General features: G+C 42.1%; 1 protein-coding gene across 2 annotated transcripts in view; it reads right to left on the bottom strand.

Annotated features, from left to right (window-relative positions):
• LETM1 (leucine zipper and EF-hand containing transmembrane protein 1) overlaps positions 1 to 25656 on the bottom strand; it is a 61133-nt gene extending 35477 nt beyond the window's left edge. Inside the window, exons 1-4 of one of the 2 annotated variants that reach the window (XM_034771196.1) lie at positions 25442 to 25656; positions 20915 to 20972; positions 12941 to 13394; positions 315 to 458 (exon numbers count right to left, since the gene is read on the bottom strand). In XM_034771196.1, the coding sequence (XP_034627087.1) occupies positions 315 to 458; positions 12941 to 13394; positions 20915 to 20972; positions 25442 to 25520 (735 nt within the window). In that variant the 5' untranslated portion in view covers positions 25521 to 25656. The remainder of the gene's footprint in view (positions 1 to 314; positions 459 to 12940; positions 13395 to 20914; positions 20973 to 25441) is intronic. The other variant, XM_034771197.1, reaches the window with a different exon arrangement.
• Between the last annotated feature and the right edge of the window lie 327 nt (positions 25657 to 25983).

Here is a 25983-nt window from a genome sequence, read left to right as displayed (position 1 = left end):
AAATTGCTAAAACCGAATCCAATGTCTAAGGCACTGAGCACACTTTCACTAGAACTATGCTAGAACTTTTAAAATACGATTCTGGCTAGGAGGATGCTTACAATATCCCAGCTAGGTTAAATAGGAATAAACTATTAAAACTGTTTTGTTAAACAGTTAGCAATTTGTAACCCAGGAAAATGTTAGCATCCTGCTATCAAGAAACAAAACATGGCTTTCGCTTATGAAGTCTCAACAAGGAGCAAGTTAAAATTTCAAGTATAGTTTAGTTCTTGTTAAATATTTGACCGATTCCAAATCTATGCTGTGGTTACCTTCTTGGATTTTGTCTCAAATGTTGAAGGAAGCATGCCAGGGAACAGCTTAAGGGCTACTGGAAGCAGAAACTCCATGAATGGAACAACAACGAAGACTAGAAAAGGAACCAGGCGAAAGAGATCAGCACATATCCGAAGGAACTAGAAGAGAAATGAGAGGCATTAATAGACAAGAACAAAATTTTACACGGCAACATTAAAAACAAAAGAATGCTTAATATAGACATCTATATTACAATTTAAACCAGCAAATACATGTGTTCTATGAAAATATTTCAAATTCTCAGGAACTACAGATTATGATGAGTTGAATTGCTCCAAAGCATGGCCTGTGCAGGGCTCTAGCGATCTCCCCATAGAAATTAGGGTGACGCTGTAACAGACAGAATGGGGGCAAGGAAAATACTCTGGCCCCAACAGCAGAAGGTATGAGGGGCCCAGGAGGTGAGCAGATGTGAGATAGAGGAGGCGGGGACGGAGCTCTGACCACAGCACACACTCACCCAAACAGAGCGGCTGGCACCAAGCCCTCAGGCTCCAGCTCCGCTCTCTGATCACACAGCAGTGGGCTGCAATATATGGCAATACGCCGCCTGGCATTCTGGGAATTGTAGTCTCCAGATTGCTCAGACGAAGGAGGTAAACTACAACTCCCAGAAAGGAACACGACAGTTTGCTACTGCATAGTGAATGAACTGCCTTTCTGAAAGAAGTGGTGTTGTACTTTAACTAGTGACCGGCAACAGCGAGCACTGAGGAGCGTAGTGGTTGCTGCTATCTGTCCTGACTGGGTCTGTGTGTGTTAGAGCTGCGAGGCTGCGCAGGTGTGTTTGAGTTCCCCACTTGGAGGGCAGCACTGCACATGAGGGCCCAGGATTGTAGCTCCTTGCCCGGAGCGAGGATGGAGATATGGCAGGGCAGGAGCTCTCTGGAGCGCGGGGAGGTGTTGTGTGTGATACACGGTGACCTGTGGAGCTGGTTGTAGAGCCCTGCAAATCCGCCAATATCCACTTTATATCCACGGATGCAGATATTTGCAGACCATTTTTGCGGATCACGGAATGGAGACAGACAAATTTATCATCTGTGCAGGGTTCTAACTATGCGAAATAACTGGTACCATGAGACCAACCAACTTGACCTAGCTGCCAGTACAACATTACCCTTTCTGGTATCAGGCAACAAGCCTTATGGTGAAAGACACGCCACAGCTACTCCAGTTTAAAGCTGTGTCTATTCCACCAGTCTACTGTCTTAGTTCAAGGCACTCTGTTTGAGCAACTCCTTTAAAACAAGCTCAGTGTCACCTCCAGATAGCATACTAGGTCCAAGAACAAACTTCAAACAGCCAATGCCTATCTTGTGACAGATCCAACAGTGCAGCACCTGTGGGCAAACCTCAAATGCTCCAGACACAGGTTCATCAGATGTGTTGCAAATAAGTGGGTCTTCATGACTCTCCTTGCTCAATGGACATGCTCAATACCCTTCTATCAGCTGCTGAACGGTTAAGACATTTAGACTAACGTGCTTGACTTAAATATCTAAATAAATGCAATCACAATAAAAGGTTTCTTTTTTCTGTAAGCCACCGCACCCTGGAGTTCACTGCCAGTGTTCCTACAATACTGAAAACTGGTGAAAGTATTTCCAAAGAACATCATGAGCCTCTCTGTGTCTCAATAGGATTGTTAAATATCTCACAAACCCTATAAAGCACCTGAACACAGGAACTGGTGATTGCTGGTCCTCAAAGCAGCTTAAACTTCCCTTTTTATTTGTTTCTATTTCTGCTCCCACTCCTCCACTTACATGTGTGATTTACTGAGTAACCAAGAACAAATGAAGTCGTTTTTCCTCACCTCATAACTGTGATATATATTTAATTTCATTATAATGTGCACAACTGTTCTAAACGAATCAGTTTTTCCTGGAGTGGAAGGAAATGAAGCGTAATCCTCCAAATCAGGCAGATGCCTTCATGCCCAAATCTTGAACTACCTGAAAAGAGTATGTCTCCCAACTTATTACTTACAGAGCATTATGTAGTATACATACACTAAAGTCCTTTGTGCACTAGCTGCATACTTGTTAATTTAAATTACATTAGAGAGTGAAAGCTTTTGCTTTGGCCCTTATGTTGACAGGCTTGTACCTGTATTATCATGTAAGCCAAGGGTAGTCAGTAGGCAGACCGCGGGCCAAATCCAGACCACCAGGATCCGCAAAATCTTTGTATTTACTTATTGTTTCTGCAGTGTGAAAAATGTTTCTCTGGACTTTGGAACTTATATATTTCTTGTTCAAGGTATAGTTATCTTGATCAAAAATAACTGACTACCCCGATGTAAGCAATCCAGGTACTTGGCAATGTAGGTCAGTTTCTAAATCTACAATTAAAGGTTGAAGGCCAGGTCTACACTACTTACTTCACAGATAACTACAGCTATGCTGGTCAGCAGTGTGACAAGGTATGATCTCTGACCAAAATAGCTGTGCCAGCAAAGTGGAGACCCTGGGAAAACCTATACCAGTTGTTTCACTGGGGTAGAGGAGCAGGGTGTCTTGGAACGAGCTATAGAGCTAAAGTGCAGGTTCACTGATATAATCTGCGTCCACACTAGGAGTGCTTTTCTGGTATAGTAGACCATTATAGCTATACTTGCAAAAGTTCTCCTAGACCTGACTGAAATTTCAACTGTAAGATCCTTTTGGAAGCAGCACATGCTCAGTAACACTTAAAAGTTAAGCCATTTTTATTCAGGAGCCAGAAAATTTTGAACATCCAAATTTGAAAGTTTTGATCCACTGTTTGCAGGCTCAAAAGGGACTTATTCATTCCAAAAACAGAAGGCTAATAAATACCGCAGAGCTTTAGAAGTTCTAAGGAAAGGAAAATACTAGAAAGAATTGAAAATTCAGACACAGTACATATGGAATTATTTCCTTCGTTCTCGTAAAAAGAATGCAAAACTCAAAATATATGCTTATAACGCATTAAAATTTCTATGTACATATACATCTACGTTTGTTTAAGGTGAAATCCAAATCTCCTATCTTAAGTCCAAGTATAATGATAGAGAATTACAACCTTTCAAAGTACGTGGCATCAGAACACAAGAACCCCACACAGCCACTCTGTAGCCCCTCCTGTAACCTACACACTGCTACAGCCGCCACTATTTACTCTCCCTCCAACCCAACAAGGTTTGTGGCCAGCAAATTCATGCCACTAATTAAAACATGTTGTCTGGAGACTCAATGGCTCTGCCCCCAATCTACACTCCCTGCAAAGAGCAGCACCAGAGAACTTGGTTTCATGACACCCAGCACCAGATCACCGTGCAGTTCTCTGCTTCTCCCATGCAGCAGAACTTGTGCCAGTTATACTCTGGTTTGGCCCAACTGATCTCCTCGCATGATTAAGTTCACTAGCCTCTATAAAAGCAGGATTTTGACAGTGATTTTTGGTTTTACACGAGCAATAGTTTGATTTCCCTAGCTGTGTTACTATTGCTCTTAATGTGGTCAGGTTACTTGGATATCTGTTCAGAATTGCTTCCATAGAGGAAGGAAAGGGGAGGCAGAAATATAACTCATTTGTCAGCTGGTGTGAAGATAAGATTTCACCAGAGACTGTCAAGAGATTTAAGGTTTCATAAAATGTTCATAAAAAAAAAAAAAAAAAAAAATCATCCAACAGTGAGTTTTGTATGATCTTAATCTAGTGTGATTCTAGATAAATGTTTTAAGGAAATAAGAAATAAAGGTGTTGAATAAGTTTTAAAGAAAGGATGTGAAAAGAGTTGATTGTCCCTTAGTTCTAATCTTATAACTGGTCGTCCAGAAGTTAAGTGTTTTGCTGAAATGTGGTAATCTAACCATCTAATGTACCTCAGAGCATATTTCTAGTTGACATTCCTTCACTGTCTCTAGATCCATATAATGAAAAAACAAAGTTGTATTTTAAAACTGCAATAAGTGCCTTTTTGTAAATCGGGCCTTTTCTACACTGTTTTTTACACCAGTGTTGCTATCCAACTACTACTCCTGGGGGAATTCTGCATCACTGCGCATGCGCAGAATTCATGGCCCCACAGATTTCTTTGCTTCCCTGCAGAAAAATTACTTCTGACGGGGAAGCCACAAGAGCAGTCATGTGACCCTTCCCTGGTCAGTTTGGGCACCCAGAGCAGCTGGTAGAAACGTAAGTCACCACGGGGGGTGAGAGGGGGGCTGGGCAGTCATGCGTGAGACAGAGACTGTCCCTCTCGCTTGCTATTGCGGCACGCTCAGTGTGGAGGGGAAGAGCTTTGGGTTTTTTCTGAAGAGGCAGGTGTGGGACAGGCTCTGTGCCCTCAGGCAGAGCAGAATGTAGCAACCTGCCTGCTTGGTGAATTGTTCCCATTGTTCTTCGTGAATTCCCCAAGGAGTATAAAACAGGTGTAAAAATTTTAAGGCTCCTTTACATTGACAGAGTGGTGTAAAGGAGGCTTATTGTAAAGGACAGTATTAACCTTATAAATGCTTATGGTGCATTAGTGATTAGAACTGGTCTACATTTTTGGAATGAAAAAATTTCCTATCCAAATGTGCTCCATGAACTGTTTGCTACTGACCTTTTAGGAGATGGCCAGTAGCCAGTATGAATTATGAGTTTGAGTCCCCAGCCCTCACTTGCTCTTCAATTGCCTATGATGCAACACTGACCATATATCTGTTGATTAATAACTAGAAGTAAAGGGTCAATACTAGCTACATTACTATTAGAGGGGGATTGGTGATTTCCTCCAATGCTCCCCACTACTATTCTGCATCCATTGTATTGTAGTTTTAATTATTTTGGTATTTTATTTAAATCAGCTTGGATTATATTGCATTATTTTGACAGAAAATATACAGAATTTTAAAATATTGTGCACAGAATTTTTTATTTATGGGGGAAAAGAGTTCCCCCAGGAGTAAACTACAAACACACTGTGCCAGTGTGAAAAAGTAACTTACAGCAGTACAAAAAAAAAAAAACACGTGTGAAACAAGTCCTTTCATGTTAGAGAAGCACACTTTAGATCAGGGGTAGGCAACCTTTGGCATGCGTGCCAAAGGCAGCATGTGAGCCGATTTTCAGTGGCACTCACACTGCCCGGGTCCTGGCCACCGGTCAGGGTGGCTCTGCATTTTAATTTAATTTTAAATTAAGCTTCTTAAACATTTTAAAAATCTTATTTACTTTACATTCAGTAATAGTTTAGTTTTATATTATAGAGTTATAGAAAGAGACCTTCTAAAAACATTAAAATGTATTACTGGCACATGAAACCTTAAATTACAGTGAATAAACAAAGACTCGGCACACCACTTCTGAAAGGTTGCCGACCTGCTTTAGATGAAAGCTTAGACAAGGAAAAAACCTGGCATTACACCAGATCACCAACCCACGGCAAGCAGCACAGTTCAATCACTGCTAGACAACAGCACTTAGGAACAACATATCCTCAGTCAGATCCTGTACAAGCTACCTAAAGACAAGACCGGTCTTTCAACAGCAGTGCTTCCAACTTTCTGTCCTGGTTTGCACATTTTAACATGTTAGAAGCAGTGTGGGCCTGTGAATAGGATACAGAATTTAAGACAGCTGGGTTCTAGTTCTGCCATGTTAACTGAAGTTACAACTTTTGTCACTCAGTTTCCCTCTATCTGTGAAACAGAGGTAATGACAATATACAGATAAAAACAAAGTTGGGTATCTAAAACTATTCACAATGTGTGTGCACTAACATTATGCATCTATGCAAACTATCACAATATAGAATTTATTTTTGTTAATCTAGCAAAGATTGATTATACCATGGATTTAAAACATTTTAGTATACTCATCAAGAGCCTGATTGAGAGAGCTCTGCATGGATACAAAATGTGTATCTGCATCCGATACATGATCCACAGACATGGTCCGCAGATATTAAGTGAATATCTGAAGATTTGCAGGGCTCTACTGATTTTTTTTAAACTATCTACAAAAAAGCATGCAATTACGGCAACTACATGTGAAAATGAGGATATTTTCATATTTTGCACAAGATTACCAAACGTGCAATATGATCATGGTAGCGTGTGCAGTTTAGACAATGAAGACTCTTAATATAGCCAGTTGTGTTTTATTCTTGCTTTAAGAATAAACTCATTTCCCCCCCCCCCCCCCCCCCCCCACCCCCCCCCTCTCCTTTTTTCCCCACCCCCCCCCCCCTCCCCCCCCCCCCCCCCCCAATCACCCAAAAACCCCTCAACTACTTGCTGTCAGCTAAACTGCTATAAGAAGAAGCGTTCCACTCACTGAATCTGTCAGTGCAGGCTCATAAATGGAAAATTAGTACAAGTTAATCAGTAACTTTAGGCAGATTACTCTTGGCGTGCTAAAGAGTATGCCTACATTACTCAACTGGGGTCTTTTAATTATGCATTTTGAGAAAATTAAGAATTTTGTTTTTACAGCTTCTCAACCTTTGCATGTAAAAGTAATTAAAGCCCTACTTTCTTCCCCAACTATCTTAATATATTGAATTTTTTAAAAGATTTTTAATTCTTACTGAATAAACTGGTTTCCTTTTTCCAAGAATTGAAAGCTGCTATCAAGGCAGTTTTATTTCATTTGATCTATTTTTTTTTTTTAAAGACTAAAATATACTGCTATCCTGATAGCAGAGCATTCCAAGTTCTCCTTCAGGAGTACTACACTCCTCCTCTGATCATTATTTTTATACAATGTTAACCATATGCCACCAATGTGAGAACCAATATAAAGTTAGGAAGACCTATTCCTAGACCTGTTTCACTTTTTGGAGTAAGTGCTAGAGTGTCAGTTTTTAATAAATTTAATACCTCTATTTTGCAATCTTAGTTAAAACATCAATGTATCACATAAATCAAAATCAGTACCAACATTTTAATCTGCCTTTTCTTTGTATAGCAATAAATACAAAACTTGTGTGAACAACTTTTCTAGAGGTGCTTTACCTCTGCTACTCTTGGTGAGATAAGAAAATGAGAGTCTGTGGGAAGTAATGGCATGTGCACACTTGCAAGGGGAAAGGGAAAGAGGAAAAAAGACAACCAGAGAGAGGAGATTGCAATTAGCAACAGAGAGTCCTGTGGCACCTTTAAGACTAACAGATGTATTGGAGCATAAGCTTTCGTGGGGGAATACCCACTTCGTCAGACGCCAAAGCTTATGCTCCAATATAGCTGTTAATCTTAAAGGTGCCACAGGACGCTCTGTTGCTTTTTACAGATCCAGACTAACACGGCTACCCCTGAGATTACAATTGTTTGCCACCTGCTAAAAAGAAAAAAGGAAGGACACCCCAGTCTCTCTGTGGCAGCCAAGTGATATAAAATAAATTTCTCTTTAAAAGAGGGGGGGGGGGGGGGGGGGGGGGGGGGGGGGAAAAGAGGGAGAACGGGACGGGACGGACCAAGGAAGATGGTACATAATAACTAATTACATGCTATCTACATATAAAATATTATAACCCACCAACCAGAACGTGTGATTATTTTTGCTTGACACCTGCTTGGACCATTACTAGGCAACAAAGTGTTATAATCAATGTCTCGGGGTCAGCCCCGAGGTCTGAAAAGATGGATTCTATAACCTAGACTGTCAATGTACAATATGTAGGTCCATAATTTCATGTTATTATGGTACCAAATTCAGCAATTTGTATATTTAATACTTTCGTTCTCCAATGTTGTTCTTTGTGGCATCTCCTCCTCACATCTAACTCCAGCTACCAAGATAATTCTCTATTTTTACCTCCATGCAAGCCCTCCTCCTATATTCTCCCATTTGTTTTTGGGGAAAACGTCTCTCTAAAGATTCAGAAGCACCAACATAAACTGAAATCCAATTTATTGATATGAAAAGTAAAAGCAGTGTTCAAATTAAAATGATTTGTTGATTAAAATGGAAGTTTTCAAAGTGCTCTTTCAATTAAAAATGTATGATTTATTTTCTTTGAAGATTTAGCATCACAAGTGATTAATTCTTGCCTCTATAGACCATCCATCCCATCATTAAATACTAACAGAAAATTACAGTTAAAGTTTAAAATAAAGTTCTACTTCAAAGCAAGTTGTGTAATTCATTACTGGATGAAACTTACAACCTTGCAGAAGGCCCCTTAAAGGTGCTGCATAATTGGAGCATAGACCCGCCCCCATTTGTGCAGGCATTTAAGGGCCTAACCCTGAGTAGCACTGAACACCTTCAGAGTTGTGCCCATAATTCTCCAAGAATAATTTGTATGCAATTCACCAGTGTGGTAAAACATGCAAACTAGGTAACAGTTTAAAATTACAAAACTTCAGAGCAGGGCCTGCTCTAGGTTTTTTGCTGCCCTCACCCCAGCCCTGGGCTCTCCCTCTCCCCTGCCTCCCCCACCAACTGCACCCTCCTGCCACCCCAGCCCTGGGTCACTGGTAACTCGCTACCAGGGCAGGTTATTCAGCAGAATTTTGGATGTGCACAGAACACAGACAGGATTGGTTCCCATATGGTTACAGAACTGCAGTAAAGTGGAACAATTTTCAGCTTGTGTGACTGGAGGATATCTGGATGCATATTATAAGACTGTCCTACATAAATGAGGAAAAGTTGAGGTGCCTTTATTATTCTTTTGTTCCATTTTTTGTTTCTATGGGGAATGCACTATCACGGTCTTCCTTTTAAACAAAAGAAGCTAAAACAAAACAAATAAAAAAAGCAATGGCTGTTGAAAATAGCCATTCTAGTCCTAGTCCTAATAACCACTGGGAAGCATTTCTTGCTCAATTTATTCTACAGCAAGTTACAGTGGATCAGTTTATTTGATTTGGGGGGAAATGAAGTAACAGCTGCCCAAACTGAGCTTGAGCACTCCTGAATTTTGAGTGTGTTCAAATCTGGAAGGCAGGTGCTAGATTCCCTTTCTGAATATTAGCTATATCTGGAAAGGAAAAGTCAATTTCTGCTTCCATGGCTCAGAAGTGGAAATCCTCCTAAGTGCCTGGCACTGTATCTAAAGCTGCCCAGGTCCAGAGCCTCCCCTCCCTTACTTTTCATTTTAAATTCTAGTGGGATCCACATACCTCCCTTGCTAGGCTTCAGATAGAGAGGTGCACTGTCCATTTAGCCCCCCCAATTCCTTCTTTGGGGGAGAGCCCAGGGCTGGGGCAGCAGGGGATGGGGGGGGGAGAAAGCCCAGGGCTGGGGCAGCAGGGGAGTGCAGGTGGGGGCCAGAGCTGGGGCAGCAAGGGGTGTGGGTGGGGGAGAGTCCAGGGCTGGGGCAATACAGGGGTGTGGGGGGAGCCCAGGGCGGGGGGCAGCAAAAAACCTAGAGCTGGCTCTGATCCTACCATTCACAGAAAGCTGTAGATTTCAGTTCCATACTCCTTCCCCCACCCTTTCCTGTTGCTAGTGGCCAAGGGAATGCTTGGAAATGTAGTTCTTTCCCTGCTCCAGGGCTGGCTCTATAGGCAGGGAGCTAACCAAGGAACTACAACTCCCAGGGCCCCCTGTTGGTTCTCAACTCCCATGCCGGATTCTTGAGCACCTTGCAAATCTGCCGCCCCAAGCAAGTGCTTGCTTTGCTGGTGCCTAGAGCCAGCCCTGCTTCAGAGGCATCATCTCCTCAACCTAGTCCATTTCAATTAAGAGGTAAAGTAGTAGACACTAGAGGTACCCGGAGCTATAGCCTACCAATTTTTGTGATTTACACTTTCCTATTTTAAGAAATTAAAAATGCTTTTCCCTCTTCTTGTTGTAGTAGGAAAGACTCTCATACAAAATAGAGAAAACTGACTACACAATAGAGATAATGACAGAACATTGACAATGTGGCCTAGTGGACAGGGCAGTAGACTGGGACTCAGGAGACTTGGGTTCCATCTCTGGTTCTGACCCAGCTTTCCGGGTGACCTTGGGCAAATCACCTCCCTTTCTGGAGTTTCCCCATCTGTAAAGTGGGGATAATTATACCGAGTTCCTTTGTAAAGTGCTTTCAGATCTATGGATGAAAAGCACTATATAAGAGCTAGGTATTATTATATTGTAATTAAAATTCACTGAAAGATTTTTCTTCTCTAATCTTTTCCAGTTGTAGTAATCTTACCTGTTTTTTGTGCCAACAGCAGGCAAAACTTTAAGCCGAACTCACCCCTTCAAGACTTAAGTATTTTTTTAGTATAAGTTGAAGACCCTTGGTCAATTTAATATATAAATCTTTGGTTCAGGGTTTTGTGGGAAACTTTTTAAAACTAAAGAAACACTTAACTGTCAACCAGTAATTCACAAAACCACTATTGCCCCTCACTGAAGACATGATCCTTACAAATAGGATTAGTTTTCCTTTGAACAACTTTCACAAGTTCTTGAAAACAAAAAAACATCTCACATACAGATATTCCAATTTAACACCTATAAACCTTCATGGATTTGTACATGTGAAGCCAAAAACTGAAAAGAAAGTAATCCTAGAGGAATTCTAACACATATCCAGTACTGCAATACGAGACTTACCTACACATATGCCTATAGCCTAAAATATTATTTCAGATATTTCTTAAGTGAGTTGAAACACACGATGTCAAGACTAGTTAGCTGCTACATTATCTGACAAAATATTTAAAAGGACATTCATTATACCAAATACGCTCTCAGTCTACCTGCCTCCTCTGTTCAGGTACAGTATAACACTGCCCTCTTGTAGTCTCTTTATGACAATAGAGAGCCAGCTTTGATTTTTATTTATTTTTAAACTTTATGCGCTTTTTTACTTTGAAGAAAAGCGAAACAAGGTCATCTAAAGACATTCAATGCATTATCTGATGCTAAATTTTTCTACATTCTGTAGGTCTGAGAATGTACTACTGTATGTTCTGGGTCACACAATGTAACAACTACAATTTAGTTAAATCATCTCCTTTTAGGCTACATACCAAGAACCTGTCCATTTTCAGTCCTTGTACTAAAAATAGTTTTAAGAAAATAAATCGAAACTACAAGCCTGGTTTAAATTCAGAGTCAAGAACATACCTTCAAATCCAAGCACAACGGGAAACATTCTTAACATCAACCTCTAAATTGTGTTAAGATTTATTCTGGTTTGAATCATAGCTCACACAAGTGGTTCCAAGTGTTTTCAAATTAGTCTACTTTGTTTGTGCACAAATAAAATATGCATTTATCCATTATACATTCAGAACATCTACTATAATAGTTCAAATAGTTTGGTTTTCAAACATGGATTTCTGGTAAGCAATTGGTCCCCAGTATTGCATAATTATTTTTTGTACATTAAAAAACCTGAAAAATTATAGTTTGACAATTGACTAGTAAAAGATGTCCCATTTGTCAAAAGAAATGTTTATTGCATAAGTGCATTAAAAACACTGATATGGAAAAAAAACAATTGAATAGAACAGCTGCAGCTTCTGTATGCATGTTCATTTTTGCTATACGATACAGTACTTTTTCCCTACATTGTGCCTTTGTATTGGAGATCTTGTCATTAAATTAGTTATAATCTTCAATAAATAGGTATTGCAAAAAAGGATATTCAATAGAAAAATAAATCACTAAATGTTAATAGTGTTCATGATAAACTGCAGACATGCTGATGCTGCTGTGGGAAAAATGTAAAATTGTAATTTAATTTTAATCTTGAAACAATGCATTAAATGTGGGTGATTGTCCAATTATTTAATGGAACCATAAGAAAGCACACATACAATTTTGTCTAGTTAACAGTCACAATTATGAAATATCTATAACTTTGGGATAACTTGGTCTCTGATCCTAAGTTTTTCTGAAGACACGACTAAATTAAATTAATGGAGATCTCCCATCTCCTAGAACTGGAAGGGACCTCGAAGGGTCATCGAGTCCAGCCCCCTGCCTTCACTAGCAGGACCAAGTACTGATTTTGCCCCAGATCCCTAAGTGGCCCCCTCAAGGATTGAACTCGCAACCCAGGGTTTAGCAGGCCAGTGCTCAAACCACTGAGCTATCCCTCCCCCCTCCTCAAGCAAACTAAGAGCTTGTCTACACTACAGCTGCTAGTCGATTTAAGCTACGCAATTTTGAGTTACGTTAGTAGCGTAACAACTAGACGTAGCTTAGATCTACTTACCATAGGGTCCATACTACGCTATGTCAACAGGAGACACTCTCCCATCGACACTGCTTCCGCCTCTCGTTGAGGTGCAGTACAGAAATCGATGGGAGAGCGTTCTCCCATCAATTGAGTGTGTCTTCACTAGACCTGCTAAATCAATGCCACTGCATGGATTGCAGCAGCGCCGATTTAGCTCCGTAGTGAAGACCAGTCCTAAGTTTGGGAGACTCACTAAAATAAAGTAATATACACAAATATAGATACTGTTTATGTGATATGAATAAACCTCAGTCTTTTTTTCCAATTGGCTTCATCAGATACTGGGTAAAGTTCCCTTAACTAGGGATGCTAGAGGTAACCTTATTGATTCTAAATACAAAGAAAAAAAGGACAAGGAACCCACTCAATTTAACCCAGGCAAGGAGTCTAATCACTCAATAGTAAATAGAACAGACTACATGTACTCATTACCTGTCTCCGTTCCCGGCGAGACAAAACGTTGCCATGAAGCACTCGCCAGAGCATTCTTGCAGCAATTTTTGTGTCAATCCATAACAATCGAAAGCCATGATAATAGTGCTTCACCTCATCCACAATCTTCTGTCTAAGAGATGTTTTAACCACCTCTACTGTTGGACTATATACAGGGCCTCCTTCTTCCATCTTCTTGGTTTTATCCTTTAAAGACTTCAGTGACTTTTCCACCATGGAGTCATCATTACAGGGATGTGAAGAATGCCACCATCGTACTGGAAGGTACTGGGGCCCCAAAATGCCCAAACTTGCAAGCGGAGTCCATGAGCCAGGAGAGCTCACAACTTTAAAGTACATTTGTTCAGGTCCTTTAGTCCAACAACTGTACTGATCTTTCTTGGAGTACATGTAAACAGGGTGGACACTAGTGCAATATTTGAAGTGTACATTCCTTTAAGAAAGAAAAAGAAAAAGACATTTAAGAGATCCAACAATATGTGCTAAAGGAGAAAGTTCTGCTAGATGTTTAAAATCACAATTATGAAGATCAAAAGGTGTACGTCACTATCTCTTGAAAATAATGATTATATATATTATATATACACACACACACGTACGTATGTAATAACTTACTTACAGGGTCTTTTCCTGTAAACGACTTTCAAGGGAGGAAAAAAACTGTTTCAAAATTTCAAAAGTGAGAAAAACAGTGATCAGAAGTGCATTCAATTTAGAAAGCTAAGTGCAGAAGTAAAACTAGAAATCAGTGAGAAGTAACTTATCTAAAGCATTTCATATCTCCTATAGTATGTGGATGGCACACAGAGACAAAGTACAAGCTGCTAGGGTTAAGGGGGAGAAAGGAAATTAGTATCAGATAAACCTACTTAAAAAGTTTGTCCCTTTATCATCTCTTTACTTCTAACCTTCTCTCTCCAGCAGATATTTGGTCTGCTGAAAGTGCAAGCTCAATCTTATCAATGGTCTGTATTGGACAATAGACTCCTATTTCATTAACCACTTTTGATCCCTTTCTGAAAGAGGAATTAAATGCATTCTGAAAATGAACATAAAGGCATTGTTCCAAAAGTGCTCATTACATGTACAAAATTAGAACCACTCCCTAAATGCAATCTGGTTTGTACTTTAGCACTTTTCTTACCATCTGGAACACTGAAATAGTAAATGTAACATTTAATTTAAGTGCAGTTAATTCTGTATTAACTGAAAGTCAAGTATGAAATCACCCCTGCTAAATTATAGGACTGAAATAGCTTTGATTTTTCCCAGCTTAAATTTTCAGGGCTGGCAGTTGGAAAGAAAAGTTCTTTCCACTTATAAAGCAAGCAAATTTGATATTAATCAATGAGACATGAACTGGGATCCCTGCAACATTTTTTTTTTTTTTTTTTTTTTTTTAAAGTGTAGAACTGTACTTTAACTTGGTACGTTATTAACTATATTTGATGATAGAATACCCGAAAGGCAGTTGATAACCATTGTAGCTCAGGATAGCAGGTCATGACAAATCTATGCTGTGATCGTGCCCAGGGTATGGTACTCCCAAAGACAACTTCAAGCCTACCCCTGCCCATTATTAACATATGAAAATGTTTTCAAAATTGCTTAATATAACCACTATCCTACACTATGATTTAATTAATATTTTATTATGGAAGTGTCATTTGCAGTTTGCTACAGTTAAGGCTGAGTTAAGTTTTGCACTTAAAGCAGGGATTCAGCCACTTCATTACTCTTGAAGAATAAGCATATCCTCACAAAGATAACACCACTTACTCCGAATACAGAATGAGTTTTCTGAAAATTTACAATTAAATCTATTAATTCATCAGTTAAAATTAGTTTTTAAAATGGGTCCTTTAAGACTTGTCAAACCATACTTTTGTCCTTAATGATCTCAGTAACAAAATGAAAAACCCTTCAAATTTCCCATATAATTAAAACTAACTGAAATCTAATGCACATGCTACATTTGAAGATTTGTTTGTAAGTGGGAGGTGGGAAGAAGAGGTTAATGGTAACCTTTTGGTGCTATTCTTTGTAACTGAATGTTTTCTCTTCAGCACAGCTTTTCTACAGAGAAGGTAAGAGATATGTACTTAATCACAAGATGTCAAAGGCTATTTAAGATACAAAAAAATAAAATTATGGAAAGTTAAAAGTTACACAGGATTAATTTATTTAAACAAAAATAACTACCTAGCATCACTTGCAAGGTAGCATTTTTATGGAATTAGTTAAACGGGAACTCCAGGACCCTGTACAGAAGAGGTAAATTTGGATCTAAGGAGGAATAGAAATTAAATAGTGACAAAGTCATAATTCAAAATGATCTGGACAAATTGGAGAAATGGTCTGAGGTAAATAGGATGAAGTTTAACAAAGACAAATGCAAAGTGCTCCATTAGGAAGGAACAATCAGTTTCACACATACAGAATGGGAAGAGACTGTCTAGGAAGGAGTACGGCAGAAAGAGATCTAGAGGTTATAGTGGACCACAAGCTAAATATGAGTCAGTGTGATGCTGTTGCAAAAAAAGCAAACATGATCCTGGGATGTATTAACAGGTGTGTTGTGAGCAAGACATGAGAAGTCATTCTTCCGCTCTACTCTGCTCTGGTTAGGCCTCAGCTGGAGTATTGTGTCCAGTTCTGGGCACCGCATTTTAAAAAAGATGTGGAGAAATTGGAAAGGGTCCAGAGAAGAGCAATAAGAATGATTAAAGGTCTTGAGAACATGACCTATGAAGGAAGGCTGAAAGAACTGGGTTTGTTTAGTTTGGAAAAGAGAAGACTGAAAGGGGACATGATAGCAGTTTTCAGGTATCTAAAAGGGTGTCATAAGGAGGAGGGAGAAAACTTGTTCACCTTAGCCTCTAAGGATAGAGCCAGAAGCAATGGGTTTAAACTGCAGCAAGGGAGGTCTAGGTTGGACATTAGGAAAAAGTTCCTAACTGTCAGGGTGGTTAAACACTGGAATAAATTGCCTAGGGAGGATGTGGAATCTCCATCTCTGGAGATATTTAAGAGTAAGACATTTATCGAACCATCAGGGATGGTCTAGACAGTATTTGGTCCTGCCATGCGGGCAGGGGACTGGACTCGATGACCTCTCGAGGTCCCTTCCAGTCCTAGAATCTATGAAAGTGAGATGTTCTACACTCCTGGGAGAATTCTGTGCCACTGCCCAATGCAGAATTTGCGCAGAATTAATGTCCTGTGCAAAATTTCATTTTTCCCTGCAGAATTGGTGCTGCGGAGATGCTGGCCACCACTAGGGGCCGCTGGATCCAGCGGAGCCTGACTCTCCAGCTCGCAAATACAGGACACTGCCAGCGGTGGGGCGGGGGTAGGAAAGAGAGCTGGAGGGGTCCAAGCAGCTGCGGTTCCCAGCACATCCTGAAGGAAGGAGGTGGCGTGCAAGAAACTCCATACAAACCTGGGACCCAGCATCACAGGATGTTTGTCTCTCTAGATCCCTGGGCTCTGGGGGGTAGGGAGTTTGGGTATCTGGTCTGGGGGATACCCCCCAGCTGGGCTACCAGGTAGGGGATGCAAGTGCCTGGGCTCTACGGGGCACTCCATGGCTAAGCTCTTGGGGGGGGGATGCAGTTGCCTGGGCTGGGGGGCACCCCACAGCTGGGCTCTGGAAGGGGGGGTGCAGGTGTCTGGGCTGGGGGGGGTCCCATGATTGGGCTCGGGGGGGGGGCATGTGTCTAGGCTGGGGGGGCATCCTACAGCTTGGCTCTGGGGAATAGAGGGTACAGGTGTCTGGGCTGGGGGAGGAGGGTCTCCCGCAGCTGGGCTCTGGTGGGGTGGGAGTAAGGGTGTCTGAGACCAGAGGGACAGAGAGTCTTCCCCCAAAAAGTGTGCCCAGCTGGCATGTGTGACACACCCAGTCTGAGGCGCCCAACGAAAGCATAACAGAGAAACAGGAACTGGGTTGTCAGAAGGGTTTCTTTAACTCTCTACTCCTATGGGAATTGTGTGCGCGCGTGTCTGTATTGTTACAGACATACTTGCTGACCGGTATTTTGAAATACATTAACTGAAATTAAGTTACCAAAATAATTTAAAATTCTGCATACGAGTTTCAAATATTATGCGCAGAATTTTTAATTTTTTGGTGCAGAATTCCCCCAGGAGTACTTCTATCACAGATTATACATTCGTTGATACAGGAAGAGAGTAAAATTAAGTGGCCTATTTTCAATGTGGAAGCTGGCTTATAGTGAGTTGTCCAAAGGATCTGTATTATGTCTGATGTTAATGAATTTATTTATGGTCTAGTATAGGAAGAGAAAAGCCAAGCAAGTAAAATATGCTGATGACTAAATTTAATCACGTTGAGAAAGAACCTAATAAAACTGGGCAACATGATGGTAGATGAAATTTAATGTAGAAAAGTGCAAGATAACACACATTTAAAGGAACATTTGAACTATTAATTCACATTTGACAGATTCTAAAATAAGCAATCAAACATCAGTGTTATTATGGACAGCCCAATGGAGATATCTGATCAGTGCCCAGGGGTAGTCACAAAAAAGCGCAAATTTAAACACCATTATCTAATTAGATTGTAACCCTCACCTTAAATACTATATTCAATTTTGGGTACCACATCTCAAAAAAGTATAGCAGGAATAAAAGTGGTCCAGAAAAGGACAAAGAAAATAGAGGCACGGAAAAGACTCCGATACAATAGGAAATTAAATGTTAGGACTACATTTGTAGAACACTTGGAAGTTAGGAGGTGCATGCACTTCCCTCAAGACCTACATCCAAAAAGCCAAACATAATACCTGACTCTCCTCTCTTTGTGGAAACCCTATTTATTGGGAGAAGAAAAGATCAGAGTGGCACTGCAGAGACAATACACTCAAAAAAACCCAAGATCTACTGTTTGTAAATAACTCCTTTTTCTCTTTCAGGACATGGTTGCACAACCCCACTGCTAGCAAGTTTCTTATAATGACCTCCCACTGACCAGCAGGAACTACAAACCCCACAGATTCAGTGATGGTACAAGTTAATCCAGAACTCTAGCTTCCATAATATATAGGATGCATCCATATAGTGCCAGAGATGGGGCGCAACTACACTGCAGAAAATTTCACCTGACCGTATTCAACTGATCATGGGGATGGTCAGAGTTCACACCAGTGACTCTTAAGACCCCAACATACTCTCCACCAAACCCTTCAAAGGGTGAGATTTGTGGAAATTTTGATCGTCCAATCAAACCAGCACCCTAATGTTAGTGTCCTATCTAGGTGTGTTGATGTAATCCTTGTCAGAGTATCACTTTCTTACTGTGCGATCAACCACTGGCACCATCCAAAAAACTGATATTGTGAATTGGCGGAATGCAGTTCAATACTTCCTTAAGGGTCACCATTTACAAGATAACACCTTTCAGTCTGGTATTTAGCATCTGATTTCAGCAGGAAGACTTTGTGCCAACACTACTCATGATTAAGGTTAAGATTTAGTCAAGAGTATTTTTAGTAAGTGATGGACAGGTCAGACACTAAACAAAAATTCACAGCCAGTGACCTGTCCATGACTTTAACTAAAAATACCCCTGACTAAACTTTAGCTGATCCTATGGTGCTGCTCTGGGGGGCTGCTGGGGCTGCCAGCTGGCCCTGCTCCGGTGACAGTGGCTGACTGCCTCTGGGGCCGCTGGTGCTCCAATGGTCCCCCAGGCTAGCTGCCCGGGAATTAGCCTGTACATACACCAATCTGTCACACCCTGATCCTTCAGTTCCTCTCTATCCATCTGCCCAAGCTGTCATAAAGCCAGGGTCTTCCTGTCTCTATCGTTTATGTAACTAATTGTAACCAGCTCGTAAGTAATTTTATTAAGTGTATTATATTCAAGTGGAAGAGAGAGAGAGAGAATATAAAATGTGTGACCTTCCACTTACAGCCACATTACTGAAGAATCTGACCTACATTTTGAGCATGTAACTACAGCTTCCTAAAGTTGTCAAAGGACAGACCCAGGGCAGCTTATTTTAATGCTTGATACCTTTCAGAATATGAGACATATCCACTGTGACTTTGTTCCAATTAAGGGGGTCTACCCCAAGACAATGGCTTTACTACAGATAGGAGTGGGCTGGAGTGAACCCAGTTTGGATCCAGAGGGCTGGAATTTCCAAGCCAACCACCTGACTGGAGTTCTGCAGCTGATCGGTTGGTTACTTGACAGAAGGGGCAGAAATCTTATTTAAGGGCAAGAACTGCTCTAGCCTCCTTCACTCTCACTGGCTGACCATTGCCAGACAACAAAAGGACTACAGGAGAGGGCTCACCCATCCAACATTTTCAGAGGCTTAGGACTCATAGGCTTAGGAAGGGGTGAGCACAGACTTAGGGGACACAGGCTTCGTTGTTTTTCCTAATGATATGTAACTCCTTTATGCATTAAGAGTAAAAGTTATTTTGGCTAAGAAACTCCTGTGCAAAGCCTGTGTTCCTTGCATTACATATCACGTGGTCCCTGAAGGGTTAAACTATAAATCAGCGAGGTGGAACTCTGGGGAGCCTCTCTAAGTGACTGGGGAGATTTGGGAGGACTCTGCATTGGTTTTTGGGCCTAAGGCAGTTGGCTCATGGAGTCCCACATCCTACAGAAGGGTCTTCACCAAGGAGTGTACCTTAGAAGCCCCGAGTTATGAACAGGGACTGAATTCTGCCCAGACCCAGCAGGCTTGGGAAGTGCCCAGGACCCAAAGGTTGAGTGCAATAAAGACCATCCACTTGAAGGATTCAGCCAGGACCATAACACAGGGTACATATAGCCTTGGCCTATTGAATGTGGGGCTAAAGTGAACTGTGCTTGCCCCCTAACTATCAATAGGGGCCTACCAAATTCACAGTCCAGTTTGGTCAATTTCATAGTCACAGAATTTTAAAAATCATAAATTTCATGATTTCAGCTATTTAAAGCTGAAATTTCAGTGTTGTAGGTGTAGGGGTTCTGACCCAAAAAGGAGTTGTGGGGATGGGGGTCACAAGGTTATTATAGCGGGGGTTGCAGTACTGCTACCCTTACTTCTGTGCTGCTGCTGGTGGCAGTGCTGCCTTCAGAGCTGGGCAGCTGGAGAGTGGCAGCTGCTGGCCAGGAGCCCAGCTCTGAAGGCAAAACCATCACCAGAAGCAGCGTAGAAGTAAGGATGGCATGGTATGGTATTGCCACCCTTACTTCTGTGCTGCTGCTTGCAGAGCTTGGCCATCAACCAGCACCTGCCACTGTCCGACCACCCAGCTCTGAAGGCAGCGCAGAAGGAAGGGTAGCAATATCGCAACTTCCCTAAAATAACGTTGTGACCCCCCTGCACCTCCCTTTTGGGTAAGGACCACCAATTTGAGAAATGTTGGTCTCCCCCATTAGATCTGTATAGTATAGGGTAAAAGCACAAAAAAAAACAGATTTCATGGCCCGTGATGTGTTTTTCAGGGCTATGAATTTGGTAGGGCCCTATCAACTACTGCTCAAAACCGACTGAGACCAACATTTACATATATATATGCGATAGTGGAGTTTGGACCAGCAGTGTTATGAAGGAGAGTTTCCACTTCCACTGGTGTCACTTGCATTGATCATCAGAACTGAATTCACTTTTTACTGCTTTCATAAAGACAGTGTTTGTTTACTGCATTGGCATAAGACAAGGAGGATAGATTGGGAGAAAAGAGAAAAAAAAAATACATGTCACATATTCCTACTCCCAAAAGGGACATAATAGGCATATGACTAAGGTACTATTCTTGGGCGTCACTTTGTGGCTCTATAATATGGGTTGTGGCTAGTAATTGTGTGTCTTGTCCAGACGACTGATAACTATGTTCTGTTATGATGTACTAAAGCTTTTAGGATAGCTTGGTAGAGTTTTAAAAGACTAGAAAAATAACTGTGTCATGTTTACGTTTACTTACGTATGGTTAATCAACCTCAGAGACACACAACTGAGACAAGTACGGTCTCCCAAGTTACCTGGAAAAAAAAAAAATACAAATAATTTGCAAACAGATTGAAATGTATGAAGACAATTCACCCATAACATTAATAATAAACTAAATTATTTTAGAAGGCCAATTGTTATTTTAGAAATTAACCTTGTCAGGTACAGCACTTTAGGCCAAAAATATAGGTTGTTTAAAGGTTTTACAAAACTGTTAATTTTTCTTCATTTGAACTTCAAGAAGTTTGTCTAGATCTGAAGAATCCCTTCTGACGTGCAACTTTAGCCCGGTAGCAATGTGGAACACATGAGCTCTAGGCCAATAGAAAGGAAAAAAGAAGGTTCATGCTCTTTGATGCCAGGGCATTAAAAAAAAAAAAAAAAAAAAAGTCAGCCATATAAGTATAATCGGGATATTTGCAAAGAGAACATCTGCAGCTTAAAGTACTTGGCACTGCCTCTTTAGGAAACCTTAACCAGGATTACCTGTTTAGGAAGCAAGAAAAGCATCCATTTGGATAAGAGCTGTAGACAAACAAATTTCCCCTACTTTAAAACCAGTAACAAGAATGATAGGATTATTTTTAAAATTTACATACCCTAAAAAAGGCTTCAGATACAGAAAAACTTACATACTAGGTCAGGGGTCGGCAACCTTTCAGAGGTGGTGTGCCAAGTCTTCATTTATTCACTCTGATTTAAGGTTTTGCTGCCAGTAATACATTTTAATATTTTTAGAAGGTCTCTTTCTATAAGTCTATAATATATAACTAAGCTACTGTTGTATGTAAAGTAAATAAGGTTTTAAAAATGTTTAGGAAGCTTCATTTAAAATTAAATTAAAATGCAGAGCCCCCTGGACCGGTGGCCAGGACCCAGGCAGCGTGAGTGCCACTGAAAATCAGCTCACGTGCTGCCTTTGGCATGCGTGCCATAGGTTGCTTACCCCGTACTATGACTTTTTTAAAATTCAAGTGAAAAATGTAACTCCAAAAGTGTAAGCCTGTGGTGCTTAAAGACTTGATCTTTACTGGAAGAATACTTAAGATTCTAAGAAGTACTTAAACTGCTTACTTGCTGAACGAACAAGATGAACTAAGATTAAATTAGATCGAAGATAAAACAAAAACTGTTATAAATGGATTTCTGTCATGAAACAATGGGTTAATAACAGAGGTTTGTTCCAGCTGAAAGAGCACATGAAACAATAATAAGAAATCAGCAGGGAGGAAGAATTTAGTCAGAAAACTGTGACTGATAATTGAGAATCATTTAACAGCTTACTAGATACCCAAGAAGCCATAACCCCACAATCAAGGAAGAAGGGTGTGCTGGTTTAAAGGGGAAATGAAGGCATCTGTAAAAAATGACTATAGAACCAAATAAAAGAAAGGGAGGCTAAAATAGGGAAAGTAGTAGTTAAAAATTACTTAGACAAGTTAGATGTCTTCAAGTCACCAGGATCTGATGAATACTCAAGAAGCGGACTGAGAAGATAGCTGAGCCATTAACGAAGTCATGGAAGACATGAGAGATTCCAGAGGACTGCAAAAGGGCAAATATAGTGCCAATATATAAACAGGGAAATAAGGGCAAACCGGGGAATTACAAAGCAGTCAGCTTAACATCAGTACCCAGAGACATAATGGAACAAATAATTACGCAGTCAATTTGCAAACACCTAGAAGATAAGGGGATAAGTAACTGCATGGATTTGTCAAGATCAAATCATGTCAAGCCAACCTAATAGCTTTCTTTGACAGGGTAACAAGCCTTGTGGATGGGATGAGGAAGAGGTAGATGTGGTATAACTTGACTTTAATAAGGCTTAGGCAATGTCTATACTTGCCATTTAAAGCGGGAAAAGTCCTTTTTTTGTGTGCAAAAATCATCTATACTTGCCAATTACTTTTTGTGGGGCATCCTGGGTCCCTGCACAGCCTCCTCTCCCCAAACACTGATCAACTCCTCTACCTTCCCACTTCCCTGGTTCTTGTCACGCAGACAATTTACCAAGGCTCATACTAGATTCTCCATCACTAACAATTTTAAATCAAGACTGGATGCTTCTCTAAAAGATCTGCTCTAAGATTTATTTTGACTGTGTTATATACAAGGTCAGACTAGATGATCACAATGGCCCCTTCTTGACCTTAATCTATGAGCATACATGGCACCTACAGAATACCTGAAGAGTTTTTGCTTTAATAACACATTTTGGCATAATTAATTTTTACATTAAAACTCATCCAACATGAAATATTCTAATCAGTTACAATTGTGAGAAAATATCGCTATGCCATAAAAGCTAGCAGTATGCCCATTTACTCTTCTGTAACTTAGTTTACAGATTAAACATATTCTCTATATTCTGAAGATTTAGAATGCTGTAGACAGAGGGACTGGATGGCACAAAGAATGATAATAAAATTCAACCTTTTGTCCATGTCAACAAGTTGAAATTCAGCCCAAATCTATCTTAATTTTTATATCGCATCCTTTACTGCAATATCTGAGCAAAGACCAGTAATTATAAGAGATCAATATATCAGATGGCTGTTGTTGGCCACTATGCCGCATTATAGAAAGCGTCTATCACAAGAGACAGCTTTACTGGCAACTTCATGGTCATGAATTGAATTGGCAAAGCCATTTTACCTTCATTCAAAGTGACTGATTCCTCCAGCTCAAGGTTGAAGGTAATTGGTAAAGCATTGCAAGAAAGCTTGCACTGCTATTGTATGTCCTGTGGCTAGAGTACTGAAGCCCCCACAGCTATCAAGCTAGCCCCTTTCACAAATACTAAAACCAAATTTTTTTTTTTTTTTTTTAAACAGTTAAAAGCAACTAACCCAAGGGTGGGCAAACTACAGGCCGCATCTGACCCATCAAGTCTTTTAATCTGGCCCTCGAGCTCCCACTGGGAAGCGGGGTCAGGGGCTTGCCCTGCTCCGGCACTCCAGCCGGGAAGTGGGGTCAGGGGCTTGCTATACTCCTCCTGGAAGCAGCGGCATGTCCTGTCTCAGCTCCTACATTTAGGGGCAGCCAGGGGGCTCCGCTCTTCACGCTATCCCTGCCCCAAGTGTCATGACCAAGGGGAGCTGCAGGAGTGGCGCCTGCAGCTTGGGCAGTGCGCAGAGCTGCATGGCCAGTGCCACGTCTCCGCATAGGAGTCATAGGGTGGCATGCCATTACTTCTGGGAGCTGCAGGGCTGGCACCTGGGGATGGGGCAGCACACAGAGCCATCTGGCCGTGCCTCTGCGTAGGAGGAACATGCTGCTGCTTCCAGCAGCTGCTTGAGGTAAGCGCCGCCTGGAGCCTGCACCCCTGAGCCCCCCCCCAGCTCCCTGCCTCAGCCCGGAGCCCCCTCCCGCTCTCTGAACCCCTCAGTCACAGCCTGGACTCCCTCCTGCACCCCAAAGTGCTCAGCCCCACCCCAGAGCTAGATCCCTCACCACCACCTCTGCACCCCAGCCTGGAGCCCCCTACCACACCCTGAACTTCTCATTTCTGGCCCCACCCCAGAGCCCACAGCCCCTCCCACACCCAACCCCCAATTTTGTGAGCATTTATGACCCACCATACAATTTTCATACCCAGATGTAGCCCTCAGGCCAAAAAGTTTGCCCACCCATGAACTAACTTGCCACAAGTTATTGACTATTTAAAAAAAAAAATGGATTCCTCATTTGGGAAACCGCAGTCTGTTACCAAATTCTTAGAACAAAATAAACACCTCAGATTTAATTGTACTCAATTTTAAGATTGATTTGCCATTTGCAAGAAGTCAATTAGGTTTTTATTTACTTTCGGGATGTGTAGCTTAGACAAAGAACCCACGTACTGGAAGAAAGAACACCTTGAAAACCAAAGCCGATGATATCTTAACTCAAAGACCAAATACAGCGGATGACAAGGTAGAGCAGGAACTAAGTAGTTTATACAAAGGAAAAACTTCTGGGAGGTTCCAGCCGCAGGAGCTAGCGACAAAGCAAAGCACCGATGACTTGTCAGCCCAGGAGCACCGCCAACAAATCGCTTCGACATCATAGCCCACGGCTTCAGCTAAGAGAAAGAAGGAGCTACGGGCCCAGGGGACGCGTGGAAGGAGGACGCCTCTGCGGGGCAGGATGAGATCACCAGGCGCCGGCCGGCACCCAACACGCCTCACCCACGTGAGTTCAAGGTTGCTCTGATGACACCCGGTGATCTTTGGAAGCCGGGAAGGGAGGCAGCCTCGCACCGCGCCCGCCGGGCCCCAACCTCGCCCGCCTCCCAGTCACTGTCCCCTGAACGGTCAGGCCCGTAGCCGGCTCCCCCAGCCGCAGGGCCCCGCCAGGCCCAGCGCCCCGCTCACTCCGTCCGTCTGCGCTGGAGGTGTGGGCGCACTGTAGGGAGGCCGCCAGGGCCTAGGCCGGGAACTCGGGAGCCGGCGGCTCGGGTCCCACATCGCCGGAGCCCAGCGCTGCTGCGCCTGCCCAGCCCCGGCCCCGGCCTTACCCCACTTGGGCTCCCGGCGCAGCGGCCTGGGGAGGCAGCAGACCCGCTGGCTGCAGCTCCTCAGCAACATGGACGCCATCTTCTCTCTCTCTCGCCGGCGGCTGAGGTGACGCTAAGGGTAACGGCAGGTTCCTGGCCTGGTCATGTCCCTGAGTCCTGCTGCGCCTCAACACGGAAACAGAACCGCCGCCTGCCTTATTGGAACAACCGGGAGGTGGGCGGGCGCCGGCGATATTTGCATAGGCCCGCCCCCCTGCTGCTCCCATTGGACTAGGGATCCCAATGTCGCATTGCAAGCCGGGAACTCAAGGGCCGCTCGGAAATGAATGAAGAGCGCTGCAGGCTGGGAGCTGTAGTTTTAGTTGTGCGTCTGTGTTGGGGAGGGGGAAAGAAGCAAGGAGGCAGGTTGGGAGGAGAGTCAGGCAGGTGATAGCATAACCGTAACCTGAGAGTCAGTGGATACGGATTCCTGCCATGGGAATGGGATGCTACCCTTTTGTAATCTAATCTATTTCCAGTAACCCCATATGATTAGTGTTGTT

This window comes from Trachemys scripta, chromosome 5 (genome assembly GCF_013100865.1).
Source record: "Trachemys scripta elegans isolate TJP31775 chromosome 5, CAS_Tse_1.0, whole genome shotgun sequence".
In the NCBI taxonomy this organism is placed as follows: Eukaryota; Metazoa; Chordata; order Testudines; family Emydidae; genus Trachemys; species Trachemys scripta.
The sequence above is the reverse complement of the archived record's forward strand: the minus strand, read 5'-3'. Positions and strand labels throughout refer to the sequence as shown.